The sequence below is a fragment of the Tiliqua scincoides genome, chromosome 1 (genome assembly GCF_035046505.1).
Source record: "Tiliqua scincoides isolate rTilSci1 chromosome 1, rTilSci1.hap2, whole genome shotgun sequence".
Taxonomy (NCBI): domain Eukaryota; kingdom Metazoa; phylum Chordata; class Lepidosauria; order Squamata; family Scincidae; genus Tiliqua; species Tiliqua scincoides.
This window is the reverse complement of record NC_089821.1, coordinates 98,522,541-98,543,578: the sequence shown is the minus strand read 5'-3', so window position 1 is coordinate 98,543,578 and position 21,038 is coordinate 98,522,541. Positions and strand designations below refer to the sequence as shown.

The following is a 21,038-nucleotide window of genomic DNA, read 5'->3' as shown; positions in this document are numbered from 1 at the left end:
ACAGATTTTTTTAAATTAATTATTCTGCACATAAAAATATATTTTTTAGATATATGGATATATTTTTCCAAGAGTACAGGTAATTCAGAGCGTAACACCAACACAAGAAAACAAGACTCCACGGGCTAATGAAACTCTGATTTCCTATTGTCAGAAGGTCTTTAAAGTTCAAACTTAGCATTCTGCTCAGAAAGGTTTATACTTTATTACCCAAAAGTTTTTGTATTAAAGAGACACAAAACATTAAGAATTTATGGCTGTTCATTTTATAAGCAAAGTGCTTTTATGGGAGAAAATACCAGTCTAGACTATCCTTCATTATCTGATAAAAAGCAACTAGAAATTTAGAAATTATATTTAAATGCAATATATATTGTAAAAGTTATTTTACAAACAGCAATAAAAATAGAGATCTTATGAAAATGAATCTATTGAAAGTATTATCTCCAAATTGGACTTTAAATCGCCACATATATATATAGTAAATGTCTCAAGTTATGCACAGATGATGCCGTGATAGTTGAGATCACAGAAAAATGACTAAACTCAGTGGTTCCCAAACTTCTTCAGGCACCATCCCTCTGCTGCTATAAATTCATCCTCAGGGCCCCATCCTATAAAAAGCATTAGAATAGTGGTTTGAAAATCCACTCAGGTAGATAGCAAAATTCAAAAAAGTAACAATCCACACATTTATTCAAAATCCAATTAAAACAGATGAATTTGATTCAGCGATACCAACTTTTCAAAGTCTGACAGTCATTTAAGCGGCAATCTTAGATATTACATTTAGTAACTACTTTGCTGTTCAGTAAATTCTTAATGCGATGGATGAGTGTGATGAACAGATACCAAGTTTCCCACCGCTTGGTTTAAAGATTTAGCAGGAGTCTTAAATCACCATGTTCAGTAATTGGAGTTGATTGCTTGGAGAGAAGCTACTTCTGTTATAACACTGCTTCGGACCCAAAGTTGCTGCTGGCTGCTGACTGGAGTCCAGGAATGTAGCAAAGATCATGTTGCACTGTTGTCCCCTTAGCTCTAAATTGTGAGGTTGAAGATGCAGAGCTACCCAAAAACACTAAGATCAGTCCACCATAACACTATACAACAGTTGGGTGCTGTTTCATGGAGACTTGCTCATGCATGGGTGGAGCTGAGCAAAAGAGGTTACTGCCCTCAGTGCCTGAATAATGCAATGATCCTGCTCAGATGTTCATTTTTTGCCTTAGACACAAGGACCATGTTTGAAATACCAGATATAAGCAGATGAAATCATTGGTTCTATCAGTGATTTGCACAGCATAATAGCTTCCAAGAATCACGTTTATCATCTATCACACATGCCTGGCTTCTCTGTCTGCCATGGCCAAGCAGGCTTCAGGGTATTGTTCTAGTTTATGAGGCATGGTGCCGTAAACCCACCACCTCCAGCAGCCCCCTGATACCCACTTGCCTCTTATCACCCCTGGTAATTCCACTACCCTGGGGGCTATCTGCTCACTTTGAGAACTACTGATCCAGACAGTGTAGTTATTTAAAAAGAGAGTGCATAACCATAGTTAGCTCCAACTATAGTTTTCTTTTGAAACCTGAATTAGATCCTAAAGCAATTGAAGTTTCAAGATACTATTAAAAGTGAAAAAAGATATCCTCCAACCCACCCCTATGCTTACTGGGCAGTAGACTTCATTCCAATTTCCTGAACTGTATAAGCATGCAAGTGAAGACAGAAGTAATTACATTTTCCCCATTAGCTCTTCACTACTTAGTGTTCCTGATGCCTTCATGCAGGACACAGAACTTTCAGTGATACAGCAGAGGGACTGGGCCTGATTTCCAATGCCTTCATTAACACCTTCAGTCAGCCACAGCCCCACAAGGAGAGGCAGTGTCAGTGAATAAGAAACCAACTTTCCAGTATCCACTTTTCTCTAGGACAGTGGTTCTCAAACTTTTACCACCAGGACCCACTTTCTAGATGGATTATCTGTTAGGACCCACCAGAAGTGATATCATGACTGGAAGTGACATCATCAAGTATGAAGAGTTTTAACAATCCTAGGCTGCAATCCTACCCACACTTACCCAGGAGTAAATCCCATTTACTATCATTGCTAAAAGTATATACACAGTAGCCTGCTAAAAGTACAGATCTATAATATTTCCCCAAATGTAGTCACATATCATGGTAGCATCAAGTCTAATATATTAAAAAAATATTGAAATGAATGGAGATTCACCTGAAATTGGCTTGCAATCCACCTAGTAGGTTCCAACCCACAGTTTGAGAAACACTGCCCTAAGAGATGTGGTTCCTTTCTTTTCACCAGTAGGTAATGGGAAATGCCAGTATAAAGCTAAAAGTGTGGTTGTGAGCCAGTTTTGACGTGTATGTGCAAGATCACACTGAAATGGGGTTGTGGGATAGATGTGACATTGTGATCAGTGCTCCAATTTGCCCAGGAGTGATGCAGAGTTCATTGGGGGAGGAGCAGAGTTCATTGGGGGAGGGTGGAATATGCTACTACATATTGTACTACATACTATATACATACATACTACTACATATTATACTACATGACAGTGAGAAACTTCAAGCTCTGAGTGCTTTAGGATCAAATCAGGTTTCAAAAGGAAACTATAGTTGGCACTAACTATGGTTATGCTGTTCAGACATCATGATTAATCATGTTTATTGCTAACTAGCATTAGCCTTCTTCACAGATGCTGCACACTGAGTTGACACTTTCATTGAGCTGTTCACCACCGCTCAAAGATCTTGCTCCTGATCCATCTCAGAACCCATCAGTGCATATGTGAAATCTTGATTTCTTGCCCCAATGTACATCACTTCACACTTACACTGAAGCGCATTTGCTGTTTTGCATCTGCTATTTTGCCACTCATTCCCCCTGGAATCTTTCTGGAGCTCTTCTCAATCCATTCTAGATTTCACCACCTGGGAAAGTTTTGCGTCATCTTCAAACCTGGACACCTTACTCCTTATCCCCAACACCAAGTAATTTATGAATGGACTTTTATGAACAATTCTTGGGGGCACACTGCTTTCCACCTCTCTCCATTGAAAACTGCCCATTTACACCCTCTCTTTTTCCTTCAACCAGCTCCTAATCCATAAGAGGGTTCTTATTCCCCGACTGTGTCAGCAGCCTTTGGTAAAGGACTGCAGCAAACTGGAAAGGGTTACAGAGGCTTACAGTAGCTCACTATCTGTTATGCTAACAAGAGCAGCTGTATTGCTCTAGAGAGCTGAAAGCTTGGAGCTGATTCAGCAGAAGAATATACCATAGCAAGCAAAAGAAGAAGCAAGGTGGTATAGCAAAAGTCAAAGTTAAAAGACTCGACAGGCTGCTATACAATGATCTGCTACTCCTGACATGCGATTCACTCCTTTTGACAAATCTGCCACAAAATCATCTAGATAGAAGTAGTAAAAATATCAGTTTGACTTGGCAAGCATTTAATGAGTGGGCATTAAACTAAAATTCAGTTAACGCTTTTTCAAATGAGCTTTCTGCGAGTATCCTTGCAACATGTACTGAAAGTTTCAGAGGAAGGGCAAAGGTAATGATTAAAATAAATGAATGGAACGTGTGGCAAGAATGTGCTTCAAAATAGTTTAACACATTCTTGGACACAAATGACTGCAAAACAAGCTCTATGTAGTAAAGTCAGCTCTTCTTCCTCACAAGTCAGTACGGTTTATCATTTACATAAAATTGTATAGGGTAAGGTAAAAGTGTTCGTGTAGGGCACCAATCCCCAAATGAATGAACAGGATCCGGTGAAGCAGAGTTCCACCGGACCCACCTCCCTCCCTCCCCCGGCATGCCTCCCACCTGCCCTCTCCCCGCCTCCAGCATCCCTATCACGTCTCCTCCCCACCCTCTTTCCCCCCTCCACCTGCCTCCTCTCTCCCTGGAACACCTCCTCCCCCACCTACTCCCTGCCTCCGCTTACCATGCTTTGGCTCGCCGGTCCATGTGACTGCTGAGTGGCGGAAGCTGGGTGCCTGCCTGGCACTAGCCCAGCGCTGGGCTAGCACGGGCACTCACATAGCGGTAAGGCTCGTGCGTGCTGGTGGTAAGCTGGCGTGTCAAGCCCAGGATTGAGCTCTCCAACAGTATGAATTCCTACATATCAGCAAGCAGCTCCCGGTGTGAACTGCCCAACTTGATGCAGTTCTTATATGTGATAGAAGGACTTTCAAGTGTAGCGTGTCAATGAATATTATAGCTCATTATAACATGATCCAGTTATTGAGATAAATACAATACAGTTGAGTACCAACTAAAAAGATATGCAAGTAAAATTTACTACTCCACAAGGTCCTTATGCACATTGAGTTCCTCCATGCACAAATTTCCTACTCCCATACTGACTACACTGTGAAGCACAATCTCTGTGCATACACACTGCAGTATTTATGTAGCACTAGCCAATACGCTGAAATCAATAGGCAAAACGTCCTTAGATGGGGACTTAAGTATTGCATTATGTGTCCATGTGCAAGCGTGCTGTAATGACTGTGACTGTTTCAGTATCCTTCCCTCAACACCGTATGCAATGCTTTCCAAAAGGACAAAACATGAATTAGCTGGAGAGTGAAAAGAATATACTGAATCCAAATAAACACCAAGGGACAGTTGTTCTTTGTGCCAGGTTGCCAAGCATTTAGCTAGCAACTACGAGGGCAACTGTCTTCTAAAACCGTTCCATTAGATTTCTACTCCTCAGATTTAAAAAAAAAGTTATGAAAAACATGTACACAGACAGATATAGAACTTTCTGATACTCAGTTTGAAGTGCAACACTTCACTGAACAAATGCAGATGTTCTGTATTGTCAATAAAACAGAATATTATTTTGATTTATATTGGGAAATAAGGAATGATACATTACAAACAACAAAACAAATAAACCACCATAGCAGTTTTGAAAGCTGTTCACAGCTAAAAAACAGAAGCCTTCATATAATCTGCAGAGTAAGAGCAGCCCTTTAGTTTTTTGAGGACCTGCGAATGATGAAGCGGCAGGGCAGACGTCTAGAGCAGGGGTCTCCAAACTTTTTGGCCAGAGGGTGTTGGAGTTGATGCAACTCCATCTGCTGTCCAGAGGGAGCAGGATGCGGTCCAGAAGGGGTCAAGCTATGGCCCAGTGACTCTACTCTTTTTTACCTGTTCTCTCTGTGAACCTTGTGGGGGTGTGGCCTTAACCCTTTATTCTTCCCTTCTCCTCTGAGCACTTCCTCTCTTGTCCTCTGACCACTGACCTGTTAAGATGGCACACAGCAGGGCTCTGATGCCCACACCACCTTGAGCACGTGGCATGCAGGGCGAGGCAGCTCTAGGGCCTTGCTATCTAAGTAATAGCTGAACCTCTGATCCTAATCAGATGCTGTAACTATACACTCAATGGAACTGTAAGTAAATAACTTCTTTTTTGCAACTTTAACAAGCCATTCCCTCTTTGTCTTTTTTTTCATTGAACAGCAGTCAGCCGGGTGAGGGAGGTTCCCTGGGATGATACCCAAAGGGGGGTCTGCTTCTTAAGCTACTCTGCTTCCCCTCCCAAAGAGGAAACTTTTTAATTTTCTCAAACAGAGGGCCGCATGAAATATCTGGCGCAGTGCTAAGGGCCAGAAACAAATTTAAATATAAAATTTCAATAAATAAGAGATGGAACTTAGATGAATGAATAAATGAATGAGTGGGCTCATTCACTCAGCCTCTCTGGTCCTCAGAACACCCTCCAGATGCAATCAGAGCACAGCTCTGGTCATGTTAAGTGGGCCAGAGGATTTCTGGGGACAAGAGGTTGGCCACGGGCCGGATAGAGGCTCGCTGTGGGCTGCACCTGGCCCCCGGGTCGGGGTTTGGAGACCCCTGGTCTAGAGCAACGGTGGCGAAAGACTTGTGCTGAGTCTGACTGCATAGAGGCCAGAGAGCCTATTCTAGGGTAGTGGAAGCAGCTAAAAGATAATACTTTTCTGCTGCCATCATGTCCTCAGAGAACCGTCCGGCTGAGCTCTTCCGTGTGGTTCGTGGCCTACTCCATCTCACCCGCCCCCCACAGATGGGGATAGGTTTGCTAAGCACTTCACAGACAAAGTCATTCAGATCCAGCCCAACCTGAACACCACGTTAGCAGTTCCTAGTGATGTCCCTAGGGCATCTGTTTATCCTATTTTGTGGGATTCTTTCCAGCTTGTAGAACCTGAGGATGTGGACAGGACTCCCTGGAGTGTGAGACCATCTTTTTCCCAGCTCGACCCTTGTCTGGCATGACTAATTAGATCCACCTGGGGAGACTGGCCGAATGGACAGATAGGATGGTGAATTCTTCTCTGAGGGAGTACTGCCACCGACATTGAAGCAGGCGGTGGTTTGTCCCCCTCCTGAAGAAACCCTCCCTGAATCCTACTAAATTGAACAACTTCTGGTCAGTCTCTAATATTCCATTTCTGGGCAAGGTGATCAAGTGGATGGTGGCGTCCCAGCTCCAGAGGGTCTTTGTTGAAGCTGATTATCTGGATCCTTTTCAGTCTGGCTTCAGGCTGGGGTTTGGGACAGAAACTGCCTTGGTTGCCTTAGTGGATGACCTGCGCCGGGGAATGGAAAGGGGGAGTGTGTTCCTGTTAGTCCTGCTGGACCTCTCAGTGGCCTTTGACAACATCAACCATGGTGTCCTTCTGGGTCAGCTGGCTGAATTGGGGCTGGGAGGCACTGTCCTGCAGTGGTTCCGCTCCTTCCTGGCTGACAGATCCCAGAAGGTGGTGCTGGGGGATGCTTGTTCGGCATCCTGGCCTCTTAGGTGTAGGGTGCCGCAAGGTTCCATTCTGTCCTCCATGCTGTTTAATGAAGCCTGAAGCCACTGGGAGAGATCATCTGGAGGTTTGGGGCAGGGTGCCATCAATATGCTGATGACACCCAGCTCTTTCTCTCCTTTCCTCCTGATTCCAAGGATGCAGAGTCAAAGTTCTGAACTGCTGTCTGGAGGCTGTTGGGAGCTGGATGTGGGTGAACAAGCTGAAATTGAATCCTGATAAGAAAAGAGGTTCTCCTGCTTCAGAAGTCCAAGACTTGGGTATTGGACTACCATCCTGCTCTAAATGGGGTTGCACTCCCTCTGAAGGAGCAGGTCCACAGCTTGGGGATAATCCTGGATCCGCAGCTGCTCCTGGATTCCCAAGTGGTGGCTGTGGCCAGGAGAGCCTTTGCTCAACTTCAGTTGATTCGCCAGCTGTGACCGTACCTGAGTTGTTCAGACCTGGCCACAGTGACCCATACCCTAGTAACATGCAGATTAGACTACTGCAATGCACTCTGTGTGGGGCTGCCTCTGAAAACGGTTCGGAAACTACCATTAGTACAGAACACGGCCACCCGTGGTTGCTGGGACTCGTCGGTTTGACTCAGTCGGGCCGCTGCTTCGGCGGCTACACTGGCTGCCAGTTCCTTTCTGGGCTGAATTCAGAGTGCTAGTTTTAACTTTTAAAGCCCTATGCGGCTCAGGTCCAGGGTATTTGAGGGACTGCATCCTTCCATACAATCCAACCTGACCTCTCAGGTCAGCAGAGGGGTGTCCCTTCTGACTGTGCCGCCACCAGTGGAGGTGCGGAGGATGGTGACATGAAAGAGGCCTTCTCGCTGGTGGCTCTCCGTCTGTAGAACTCTCTCCCCCTGGAACTGAGAACAGCTCCCTCTTTTAGAGTCCTTTTGAAGGGGGCTTAAGACCTTTTTATTTAAAGAAGCCTTTTAATGCTGACACAAGGGGGCACTGCTTTTTATTTTTTATTTATTTTAATTTTGGGTTCCAAGTTTTATTGTGTTTTATTGTTTTTAAATGTTTTATTTTTATACATATTTATATATTTTACATTTTTATATGATTTCTTTTGTAAGCCACATTGAGTGCCCTTTACTGGGATGGAAAGGTGGGATATAAATTCTATAAATAAACAAATAAATAATAGTCATAGTATTAGGCTGCTACAGCCAGTTTGAATGCTTCTGTTTAATAGGAAAACTGGGTGAATTACCTAAAGCATAAAAGCGCTACAGGAGATTTAGATATACATTTTTAATTCCAGCTGGTGGGGACCATTGCAACTTGGATTTTTACATCCCAGAGGAAATTGACTTGTGGCATAACATGCTTGTGAACAGAATGGCAATGAGTAGAAGTAATTAAAAATGGCTGCTTCAAGAACTCTGCTTCAGTGAACAGCTCCAAATAAAGTACTTCTCCAGTATTCACTGGCTTGCACTGGTTGAAGCTGGCTCCAAAACCTTTCTAGTTCACTATTCCTTTAAAACATGGGGTGACTGGGAGATATCAGAAATATCAGAAAACAGGATATCAGGAATATCAGAAAACAGACTGTCTAGGCATGCAAGACGGTACCTAACAGACATTCCTTTTCTACATCCTGTGTGTAATATTGTCCTCACTGAAAACTCATCAGACTGAAACAATTATGCTGATGGTACCAGGGATATCCCAAGTTAATCTGTCATCCCAAAAAGTGACAGATATGCTGCCCCCCTCCCAATTTCTTCAAAATCTCGCTCCTACACCCCAGTACTCCTGGTGCCAAGCCCTACAATGCATGTATACACACACTATTTCCTTCCTTTTATGTTTATTGGCATGTAAGCTTGCCGCTGCCACAGCCACCTCCTCCAAACTGGCTGGATCCTCCTTGTCTGGCTAGGAGGAAAGGTAATAGAATGGCTGTATACCTCTCTCAGCCAGGCAGGAAGAGAGGAGGTAGTGGGACAGCTGGATCCATCCCACTTGACTAGAAGACAATGGCAAAGAAACGGGGGGGGGGGGGGAGAAGAGATGATCAGGCTCCACTTTTTTTTCTACAGAAAGCAGCAGTGACAACAGCCACCTTCTCCAGCCTTGCTGTCACAACGCCTCCTCCGGTTCTACTACAGACACCTCAGAGACCACTTTTCTTACCTGCTGCCCTATTTTCAACTAGACTGGCAGAGCCAGCAGGAAGAAAAAAAGTTAGGAGAAGCACTGTTCCCCCTCCCACTTCCCAAAAAGGAAAAGAAATAAACATGGAGGTGGCAAGAAAAAAACTCGGGGGGGGGAGAAGGATGTGGTAGTGGTAAGTTGATGGAACTGGAGGTGGCTGATGGACAGAGGGTCTCATCTCATCTACCTCTTGAGGTAGACCACTTCATGTTGCCTGAGGTCTGGGTTCGTCCTGGATGGCACTATCCCAGAATAGTCATGAAACTATTGCGGAGGATGTAAATGTAAATAAATAAAAAGTATTACTATACTAGGACCAGCCCCATCTAGAGTGTTGCTGGATCACACAATTTAAGCCTATATGGCCCTCTGATGATATATGCAGCAGATGTAGTCACTGCCATTTACACATTCATGAGGGATAGCCTATTATTATTATTATTATTATTATTATTATTATTATTATTATTATTATTATTATTATTATTATTATTATTTATACCACTTTTCAACTAAAAGTTCACAAAGCGGTTTACAGAGAAAAATCAAATAACTAAATGGCTCCCTGTCCCAAAAGGGCTCACAATCTAAAAAGATGCAAAAGAACACCAGCAGGCAGCCACTAGAACTGACAGTGCTGGGGTGAGGTGGGCCAGTTACTCTCCCCCTGCTAAAAAAAGGAGCACCCACTTGAAAAAGTGCCTCTTACCCAATTAGCAGCGGTTTAGCCAATGATAAACTTATTAGTCATGCTAGTTACAAGAAATCTTCATATTCAAAGGCAATATGCCAATGGATACATGTTGCTGGGAAGAAGCCTGGGGACTTGCTGGAAGCATCTGACCGGCTACTATGGGAAACAGGATGTTGGTTCAGGTGAACTTTTGGTTTGATCCAGTAAGGCTCTTGTATTCTTATGCTACAAACCATACATTTAGTGGCGTAACAGGGGCCATCACAACTCAGAAGAAATTCCAAGGAGCTACTTATCAGCATCTCCTCCACATAAAGTATTATTTAGGTTGGGAAGCAGAAGTCTGCTATCTTGTGCCACATTCATGTGTTTGAACGTGATCTAACACTTATGTGTATGTGGAATAGAAGCCTGTGAGAAATGGATCTGACTGCCATTCTGCTTTGTATTCCATCTGCTCATTGTCAGTGTATGTTGCAGCTTGACCAGATACTAAGTTTTCATATGCATGAAAGAGAGCTCATCTAGCATAGTGGCTGTGAATTAGGGCTTCCTCAGTTTGAATCTTCCTTCTGCTATGAACTCATTAAGTGGGCAAGCCACTACCTTCCATGGAAGGGGGTGCAAGCTCAGGTCTCCAATTGCAATATGGAAATAATGCAGTCCTTACAACAACATTGTATCAAGAATATGCACAGAAAACACTGCACACACTCAGGGGTGAAATGCAATGTATTATTATGATATAACCTGATAGCAAACAACATGATCTCTTAAGCTGAAATGTAGTTGGCTGAGTATGAAGCAATAGGAAAGACAGATGCTTGCTCAGAGTCCGTATATTTCAGCTTGGCCTACTAGCCAGACTCTAACTGCAATTGCTGCACACTCCCCCACTCCTGTGCTACACACAGGGGCCTGAAAAGGAAGGCAGGATTGATCTCTACTGTGCCAATTTTTGTTTACTTACCAGTTCCCAAAGCACCTAACAAATATAGGATTGTGGTCAACTACAAGTCAGGGAGTATAAAAGACAGCCAAGTCTTGAAAGCACCACTATAGCTTTCTTGTCAGCACTTGCTTTGAGTGCTATGGGAGAGTTATAGGCTCAAGTGACTACAGGAAGGAGACATCAGCAAATGGGTTAAGTCGCAAGATGAGAAGCAAGGTTTAAGCTCAGTTTGTGAACAACAGTGGAATCACAGGTGCCTTGAAAAACCCAAAACTTATACATGCAGTCTACTCCCAAATACTGTTTCTACTAAGATACCATAAATTGCTATTTAGTGAGCCTGCTCACACCCAGAAAGTATTACCAGGCTTAAAAACCTGGTAATGAACACAGAGAATGCAAAACTTCAAGTCACTTGACTCCTTCTGCACTGAATATGTTCCTTCTTTGATCTCAAGTATGCAACTGAAAGTCTTAAACATGGAATCTGTTGAAGTAATTCAGTGTTTTACACTGAATGGTTGGATATTCTAGCAATAAGCAACACTACCACACTGCAGTTGTAAGGACACTGAATTGGGATCAAGTATCACTGAGCTAAATGGACCTTCTGATTAAATCTGTGAGAACTGAACAGCAAAAGTTAGATCATTTGCAAGCAAGATATAGTATACTTTCCCACACGGCTTACTAGCTACTTTATTGGACATACTGTGAGGAATCTAGGTTTGACTGCCCTGCCATATTGCATTTAGCATCAAGTTGTGATTGAGGCCAATCTGTTCTTGCATACTCCATAGCTTCCAAAGTCATCTGCCTTGATAAAGATCCTGCATACCCTTCTGTCCAAGGTAAACTTTAGGGGGGAAAAAGGAGCATGTTTGTTTTTCTATACAATAGTACCATGTACTCAGAACTGAATGTTCCTCCTTTCCCCCTGTTCTCCAGGGAGCAAGTTCCAATAAAAACCAATTTACAGGGTACATCTCAATCGATGATCTCTTCCCTTCCCATTCATTGCCAGCTCTTACTGTACCATGGAAAAATGATAATGAATTTGGCATATTTAGTTCCTTGGTTTAAAAATGCAGACTTGGAACTATTAACAAAAAAGAGAGCATGTGCAAAAAGTGGGAGGAATTAAAGGAAGTGGGATTGGGTCATTTCAGGCATCCTAAATCCACACTACAGATTTTAAGACTTCATGTCTTGACCTTGCCTCAGCTGCCTCGCACCTATTTTAAAATGACTGCAAAGGCTTTTTACCCAGGAGTGAGGTGTTTCATTAGAAAAATAACTGCTTCTGAATGCTTGACAGGTCGCATAAAATAGAAATACATACATGAAAAATTGACTTTATTTGCTAATGGTTTTTTCTAAGTCTCCATTACCTTAATTATGTGGACAGCCACCTATTAAACAAGAATAATTATTTTACTTATTTGCAACAGATGTGGACAGATGCAACATACAAAACAAAGTGAGCTACTATGGGACTGTATCCTAGCTAAAGGATTAGTATGAAAAAGATAATCCTAGGTACGACACAAAGAAGAGATTTACAAGGCACTGAGAAAGAAATGCATTTAACTCATAAGCAGCTCAGTTGCTTTCTTTCAAGACCAACTTTAAGTGTTCTTGAAAATCTCCTTCACTGCGCTGTCTCCTGCTCTTCAGCTCTATTTGTATCAGATAACTTTAAGTATAATTTTCCATATGTTTCTATCTTTTGGACATATTGCAGAATTAGCCTTTGGCAGGGGTCTCCAAACTTTTTGGCCAGAGGGCCGCATCCAATATCTGGCACGGTGCTATTCAAATTTCATTGAATAGCAGTCAGCCGAGGGAAGTTCCGTGGGGTGATACCCAAAGGGGGGTCTGCTGCTTAAGCTACTCTGCTTCCCCTCCCAAAGAGGAAACTATTTAAAAAATTTCCTCCAACAGATTGCCGCATGAAATATCTGGTGCAGTGCTGGAGAAAGCAGCATTTATTATTAGAATACAAAATTTTAAAGAGAAATCCCCAGAAGATATTAGAGGTCGAATGGAGGAATGGTTGTCAACTGAGCTGGAATTGGAGGAGGATCAGGTTAAAGAGATGATAGATATTGTATACAGGGTCAATTCTAGGTATGCAAGACTAAATAAAAAGCCAAGAGAAATAGTGATGAAATTTATGAAGAGAGCTGCAAGAGATAATATATTAAAACGATTGGAAGAAAAACAAAGAATAGTCGAAGGAGAGCAAATCAGAATTTTGAGAGAAGTACCCTGGAAAGTTCGACAAAAGAGAGCAGCTTATAGAAATTTTGCTGCAATATTAAGAAGAAATAATGTGAAGTACTGTTGGCAAATTCCAGAAGGTCTCCTGTTTGTTTATGAACAGAAAAGATTTAATATAAATTCAATGATGAAAGTTCAACAATTTTTATCAAAATATGGAGAAAGTCTGGGAGAACAAAACAGGGAATTTTCAGAGAAAGAGAGTACTTTCTCTCAAGAAGAGGAAGAATCCTCAGACCAAATTCAAAGTGAACAGAATGGAGGAAAGGGAAAAAAGAAAAAGAAGGAACAAGATACAGATGACAGTCAAGAACAAGAGCAAGAAGAAGCACAAGGAGCAGTAGGAGGAAGAAGGACTGTACAAGTAAGACAGAAAATAAGTAGAGTTACAAGAAAGACAAAACAAATTTCTAAGTGAAAATGGCTGAACAACAAGTGAAGTTCTTTTCTGTAAATATTAATGGATTGAATTCTCCTCAGAAGCGTAGAATATTTCATCAATTATATCAAACCAAAGCAGATGTAATTTGTATACAAGAAACACATATTAGAAAAAATGATGATAGATTTCTTAAAAATAGAAAAATGGGAATTTTATTTTTTGCTTCAGACTTACACCAAAAGAAAAGGGGGGTAGCTACATATGTTAACCCCAAGTTAGAACCTAAATTGAAATGGCAATCGGAAGATGGGAGAATTTTGATTGTAGAGATCCAAGTTGAAACAAGGAAAGCATTAATTGTCAATATATATGCACCAAACACCCATCAAGATAAGTTTTATAGAAGACTACATGAGAAACTAATTACGGGAGAAGACAGAGATTTTTTTTATTTGGAGACTTTAATGCGGTCTTTCAAACTAAGTGGGACAGAAAATTTAACAAGAGACTTTTAAAAAGAGGAGGAACCCTACCCAGATCCTTTTTGGAAATGGCAGAAGAATTACAGATGATTGATACATGGAGAACACAATATCCAGAGAAAAAACAGTTTACATATTATTCAAATTCACATAATTCCTGGTCTAGAATTGATATGTGTTGGGCTTCAATATCCAGTTTAGGTGGAACGTTTCAGTCGGAAATTTTACCTAACATATATGCAGATCATAACCCAATTTCATTAATAATAAATAAAAAATTAAGGAGAAATATTTGGAAGCTAAATACAGTTCAGTTGAATAATCAGGAATTTTTGAATCAAACAAAAATTGAAATGGAATTTTTTTTAAGATTAATTTTCATTCAGAAACTAAAACACAAATGGTTTGGGATGCAAGTAAAGCATTCTTTCGAGGATTAGCAATTAGAAATGCAGCGAAACAAAGAATTGGACAAGAGAAGAAAATGAAAGATCTTGTACAAAGATTAGAGATGGGTGAAAAGGAATTACAGAAAGAATCTACAAATCAGAGAATTCAACAAAGAATTAAGAAGATACAACATGAAATTAAAATACTCCAAACTCAGGAAATGGAGAAGAAATTGAAAATGGCAAAACAGAATTTTTTTGAAAATGCAAATAAACCAGGAAGATGGTTAGCCCACAAGCTTAAAAAAGAAAGACAAAAATATCATATTAAGATATTGAAAGATTTGACAGGGAAAGAAGAAACAGAATTAGAAAAGAAAAAATTAATTATTGAACAATTTTATCAATTATTATATGGGAGAAAAAATATAGAACACCAGAAGCAAAAAGTATATTTGAAGAAAAATAACAGTATCAAAATTTTAGATGATCAAAAGAATTTATTGGAAAATACAATTGCTATAAGTGAAATTATAGAAGCGATTAAAATACAAAAACTTCAAAAAATGCCAGGACCTGATGGATTACCAGCTGAGTATTATAAGAAATTTGAAGAAGTATTGTTGTTACCATTTAAAAAAGTCATTGATGATATATGGGAGACTGGAGAAATGCCAAATTCATGGAAGGAAGGAACAATTACTTTGATACATAAACCAGACATGGATGAAAAAGAAATTAAAAATTATAGACCCATCTCGTTGTTAAATACGGATTATAAAATTTTTGTTTCAATTTTAGCTGCAAGATTAAAGAAAGTATTGAATCAGATAATCAAAGAAGATCAAACTGGTTTTCTACCAAAAAGACAATTAAAAAACAACGTGAGAATGATAATAAATATATTGGAATTTTTTGAAGCCCATCCAGATAAGAAATTAGCTCTAGTGTTTCTAGATGCGGAGAAGGCTTTTGACAATTTACATTGGGACTTTATGATTAATTGTTTGCAAGAATTAGATTTTGGTCCAAAATTTATCAAGATGATACAAGGAATATATTCGGACCAGAAAGCAAGAATAAGAGTAAATGGAGATTTGACGAGAGAGATTAATATTCAACAAGGAGTAAGACAAGGTTGTCCACTTTCACCATTGTTGTTTATCTTGACATTAGAAATACTGAATAATATAATAAATAAGAGAAGATGATAGGGCGAAACCGCTCAAAATTAAAAGTGAAGAATATAAATTACAAGCGTTTGCGGATGATCTGGTATTTATTTTGGAAGATCCACTCAACTCCATGGAATTTTTGATAGAAGACTTAAAACAATATGGAGAAGTAGCAGGTTTAAAAATAAATTACCAGAAGACCAAAATGATACTTAAAAACATAAAAAATAATGATATAGAACGATTAAAGGCATTTGGACTACAGATAACAAACAGAGTAAAATATCTAGGAATTACAATTACAAAAAGACAAGTACATTAATGGAAGATAATTATATCAAATTAATGAAAGAAATAAAAAAAGATTTGGAGAAATATAATAAACTGCAACTATCTCTAATGGGAAGAATAGCTTTGTTGAAAATGAAAATATTACCAAAATTAATGTTTTTATTTCAGACTATTCCGATTATTTTGAAGAGAGCTTTTTTTGAAGAAATGAACAAAATTACGACAAAATTTGTTTGGCAAGATAAAAAACCGAGAATAAGACTGAAATTATTGCAAGAAGATAAAAAAAGAGCAGGATTTGGATTACCAGACTGGGAACTATATTATCAAGCAGCAGCCTTAAACTGGATAAAAGATTGGGGACTTGTATTGAATGAAAAAATCTTAACATTAGAAGCACACGATTTACAAATAGGCTGGCATGCGTTCCTCTTTTATGATAAAGTTAAACAGCATGGATATTTTAAACAACATATTTTAAGAAGATCTCTAATTTGGATATGGAACCAGATAAAACATAAGATATATTTTAAATTACCTAGATGGATAAAACCGCTCGAAATAGCAACCAATCCGAACTGGATTAAAAAAGATCAAAATAAACCATACAGTGACTTGCTGAATAATAAAGGAGAGATTTTAAGTAAGTCTGAGTTAGAAGAGAAAGGAATAAAGCTGGACTGGTGGAATGAAATGCAAATAAGAACAAGATTACGAGAAGACCAAAAAATAGGTCTATATGAAGAAGATATAAGTTTTGATAAAATATTTTTGATTGATGAGGGGAAGTATATAAGAAAAATGTACAGTTTTCTCCTGGAGATGAGAATGGAAGATGAGATCGTTAAAGATGCAATGGTGCGTTGGGCAAAAATTTTTGGATATAATATATCAATGGATGATTGGAATCAAATTTGGAATACGAATATTAAGATAACTAAAGCAGTCACTTTTAAAGAGAACTTATATAAAATGTTTTATAGATGGTATTTAACACCAGAGAAGTTAACAAAAATGTACTCTGGATTATCAAATAAGTGTTGGAAATTAATGAGCTAGAAGGAACTTTTTATCATATGTGGTGGACATGCGAAAAAGCAAAGAAATATTGGAAGATGATACATAAAGTGTTGCAAGAGATATTGCATTGTGTATTACCATTCAAACCAGAAATATTCCTCCTAAATGTGACATCAGAAATTAAAGACCAACCTAAGAAACACCTTATTGTAAATATTGTTACAGCGGCAAGAATATTGTTTGCGCAAAAATGAAATCTATAGATGTACCAACTAAGGAAGATTTAATAGATAAAATCTATGAAGTAGCAGAAATGGAAGTTTTAACAGAAAGAATGAAAGAGAGAGATTTAGATAGAGTAAGAAAATATTGGAAGTTTTTTTATGATTGGGTAGATAAATCTAGTTAGATAAAATTGAGTGTTTCGTAAAAATTAATTTTTTTATATTCATAAATATGCGAACCTTTGTATTGATGATTATTGTGTTTTTTTGGGTTAATTGAATGATGTATGTTGGAATCTGGGGTCAACCCTTATGTGTAACCTGTATCATATCCTACCCAAAGTTAAGCCTATTTCCTTTCCTGTATCTGTAATGAATGAATAAAATATATTGGGGAAAAAAAGAAATATCTGGTGCAGTGCTGAATGCCAGAAACAAAATTAAATATAAAATTTAAATAAATAAATTAGAGATGGAACTTAGATGAATGAATAAATGAATGAGTGGGCTCATTCACTCAGCCTCTCTGGTCCTCACAACACCCTCCAGATGCAACCAGCGCACAGCTCCAATCATGTTTGGCCAAGTGGGCCAGAGGCTTTCAGGGGACAATAGGCTCACCGCGGGCTGCATCTGGCCCCTGGACCGGGGTTTGGAGACCCCTGGCCTTTTGGCTGCACAAAACCAAGTATGAATTTGTCAATTCTTCCTTAGTTTTTGAATGTTGTATAGCAGGGCGACCTTGAGAAACTTCCAGATCTTATAATTCTTAGGTCACAATTCTAACCAACTTTCCAGCACCAACATAAGGACAATGGAACTGAGGTAAGGGAACAAACGTTGCTTTACCTGATGTCCGTGAATGCCCCCAACTGCAGGATGCAGCACATGCCCCACTGGCACAGCTATGCCAATGCTGGAAAGTTGTAAGGATTGCGCCCTTCATTTTATTTCCATCTTGGCTTCTCATATAAGTGTTCTTGGTGGCATAAGTAGCACAACTGAAGTGAACTGCTACACTTAAATGGACGTGGCATGCGTTCTTTATTGTTAAAGTAATGCTCCTTCACAGTACTGAATCTTTCATTCCTGGAGCAACCCAGAACTCATGCTGAAGACTAGCTCAACCTATTTCTTGCATGTACTGAAAATTATTTATTTATATTGTGTTATTCATGTGAAAGCCAAGCAGTGTGCACAAGAACTCTGCGTTGTGTAAGAATAAAGTGGACTCCATATTTTAACTCTGCCCCAATATAAACTTCAGCCACTGTTGTCCAATGATTGCTAAATAGGTCCTCTAAAATAAATTTTAATAGAGTCTTTATTCACTGAATATTTTGAAACTCCACTGTTTTTCAAAAGACAAGTAGTAAGAGTGCACAACCTTTTTGATAAAATGCTGTTTTATAGGCTTTTGCTGTGTGCTTACGTTTACAACAATTTAAAAGTGAATAGTATTCCAGTAATTTGCTTGCTAATACCATACTGAACCCAATCATTTCTTTTGTACACAGGTTTTGAGCACTTTATGAAGTGAAGGATAACGCAGAACCAACTTCAACTCTTTGAGTCTTTTGCACATGGCCAGTCTGAAGAGATATCTAAATCCAGGACTAAGATGTGTCCCTTCATGACCCTTCCATACACCTAGTAATAAACAATAATACAGCCTTCTTTATCTAGTGGCACCCTGACAAAGTGCCAAGAAGAATTTTACCAATACACTGGCTCCTAATCAGAAATTTGGGGAAGAAGAATTGTATAAGTTCTTGCCACTTGGCAGGGCTGATTACCAGCTTATGATATGGTTATGGTACACATTATGCTAAGCTGCTACTTAGTAAATAATCATCTGCACTCATCCACTGAAACAAATTTGTCCCCTGTGTTGAGTGCATGCATGGCAATCAAGCAACAAGCTCTACAGAGCCAAATCCGTGAATATAGGAGTCTTGCAAACATGAGTAGTAATCAATCAACACTAAATTTGATAGTCACACATTAAAGAGAAGCTTTAGACAGCAGCAGGAGAATTCAAAGTTTACTACAATTAATTGGGTTGACAATTTGAAAATAAAGACACTGGAATCTATACCTTGTGCTTGCAATGCTCGGTGATTCTGCTCCAAGCCTGCATCTTTCTAACTGACTGGCAACAATTTGCCTTTCCACCTCAAGCTCTCTGGTGAGCCTTTGAAACTGGAGCTCCTGTAATTCAAAAACAATGTTTAAAGATGTGTTTTTAAAAAGTGTTGCAGGGGAGATAAAGAAGTTATTTATCAAAAGTTATTGCTTCATAAATCTCAATGCAAAGAATCCAAACGCTATCATAAAGACAAATGAAAAGACGCATTCTGACGCGTTATGAGAAGCTTCGTTCATGAAAGACATTGCCTAGTAACACTGTGCCCCATTTTCATAAAACTGAAGCTGCTCAGGCACACAAAACTTGAACTTTTATGGTTCAAACATTTTATTAATTACTACCACCTACCACTGGAGACTGGGCATTAACGGAATGTGCATGAGTGTCTCTGCAGAGAGGTTTACAGGCCAGGACCACAAGGAATTTCTCCAAAATTCATTTTTAAGTGAGCTGGACAGCCAAACACTTCTGTACCACTGACCCACCCCTATATGAGCCAAGACACAGGCATAGGGCCCTTTATTCCCCAAAATTAGCAGGACAGGCTTGAGATGGCACGTTCTCCCCATTTGTGGCTCAGTGGCTCATAGCATTACCTAACAAAAAGGGCTTTGAGTTGCCTTGGAAAAAGTTTGATATTAAAGCCACGCTTGTGAATTTTCTTGCTTGTCATCACCTCTCCCTCTCTCAGTTGCAACTCAGAAAGGGAATGATGTGTAGCTTTAACCACAGAATCTCTTCTACCTTAGAAGCTATAAAAATGATAACTAACCTGAAACTAGTGCAACTATTGAAGCTACAACAACAAATTTCATTTGTCATTTTTGTAGTTTGCAATTTAAGCATATAGATGACCATCAACAGCTTAAGTGCCCCAAAATCCTGGGGAAGCAGCCATCTTATTATTTTATTTATATCCCTCTTTTCATTTGTGAAAAGCCAAGGCAGCTCACACATTAACGCAAACATCACAATAAAAGCCTCTAAACAATAAAACAGAAACAAGACATTATGGAAGTGACCATCTCATAGGTAGTGAAACCTGCTGGGGTAGCTACTAGCTGCTTCCTTTTCTGTAGTTGTGTGATAAACTGGAATGTGAAATTAACTTGATAGAGCATCCCTTGGTTGGTTTCCACAGCCATGTTCCTTTCTTACCACTAGCTGTTTTAGCTAAATTGTGAACTGCCGCCTCTCAACATGTAATTTACCAAACCTAAAACCTTACTCTGTAATATTTACACCTACAAGTTATCAAAACATAGGGGATGTGCATTTCTGTTAAAGATAATGCCATAAACATTAGAATGACACAATACTACAATATAAAACAATACTGCAATACTGCAATATAAAACAATATGACTATTATCTAAGGGAAATTTGTTCAGTACCCCAAATGTCCCAAATGAGTACCAAAACCAATTTTTTACCCCTTCTTTATCTCGCCAGTGGAGCATCTCTCAGGAAAATACAAGCTAGGTTCCAAAGGAAAAAAAATGGTGGGTCCTTGGTATCTGTGGGGGATCTGTTCCAGGACCCCCTGAAGATACCAAAATCTGTGGATAATTAAATTTGTAGGGTTGGCACAGCACCATGATAACTTACCTGGCAGTCGTGTCTGGCCCTCTGGAGGTCATGTGTGGCCTCCTCAGAAGCCTCTCCCAGATGTGACCAGAATTCACTTCCAGTTCAAGCCGGTGACTTCCTATCATGACTGGGAGATCCTCTGAGGTTCTCCAGCTATGGGCTGGGCATCCATGGATGCCGAGCCCATGGATACGAAGGGCCCACTACACTGATCAATCTCTCTGCTAAGGGAGACTTCACCAATAGCATTTCCCTCCCTGACTCACCCTCTGTTGAAGTTGAAGCAGTCTATAAGCTTGCCCATTAATATGTCAAAATTTTTCTAACTGGGGTAGCAAATTGTTGCTTTGATTGGTCAAATTTCCTCAAATATGTGTTGCTGCCAGCCAGCT

General features: G+C 39.7%; 1 protein-coding gene across 4 annotated transcripts in view; it reads right to left on the bottom strand.

The window, feature by feature from the left end:
• Positions 1 to 21,038, bottom strand: part of PKP4 (plakophilin 4) — a 156,293-nt gene that overhangs the window by 72,966 nt on the left and 62,289 nt on the right. For 3 of the 4 annotated variants that reach the window (XM_066612025.1, XM_066612027.1, XM_066612026.1), the window contains exon 3: positions 19,006 to 19,118. In XM_066612025.1, the coding sequence (XP_066468122.1) occupies positions 19,006 to 19,118 (113 nt within the window). Of the gene's footprint in view, positions 1 to 19,005; positions 19,119 to 21,038 lie in introns of those variants that run through there. The other variant, XM_066612029.1, reaches the window with a different exon arrangement.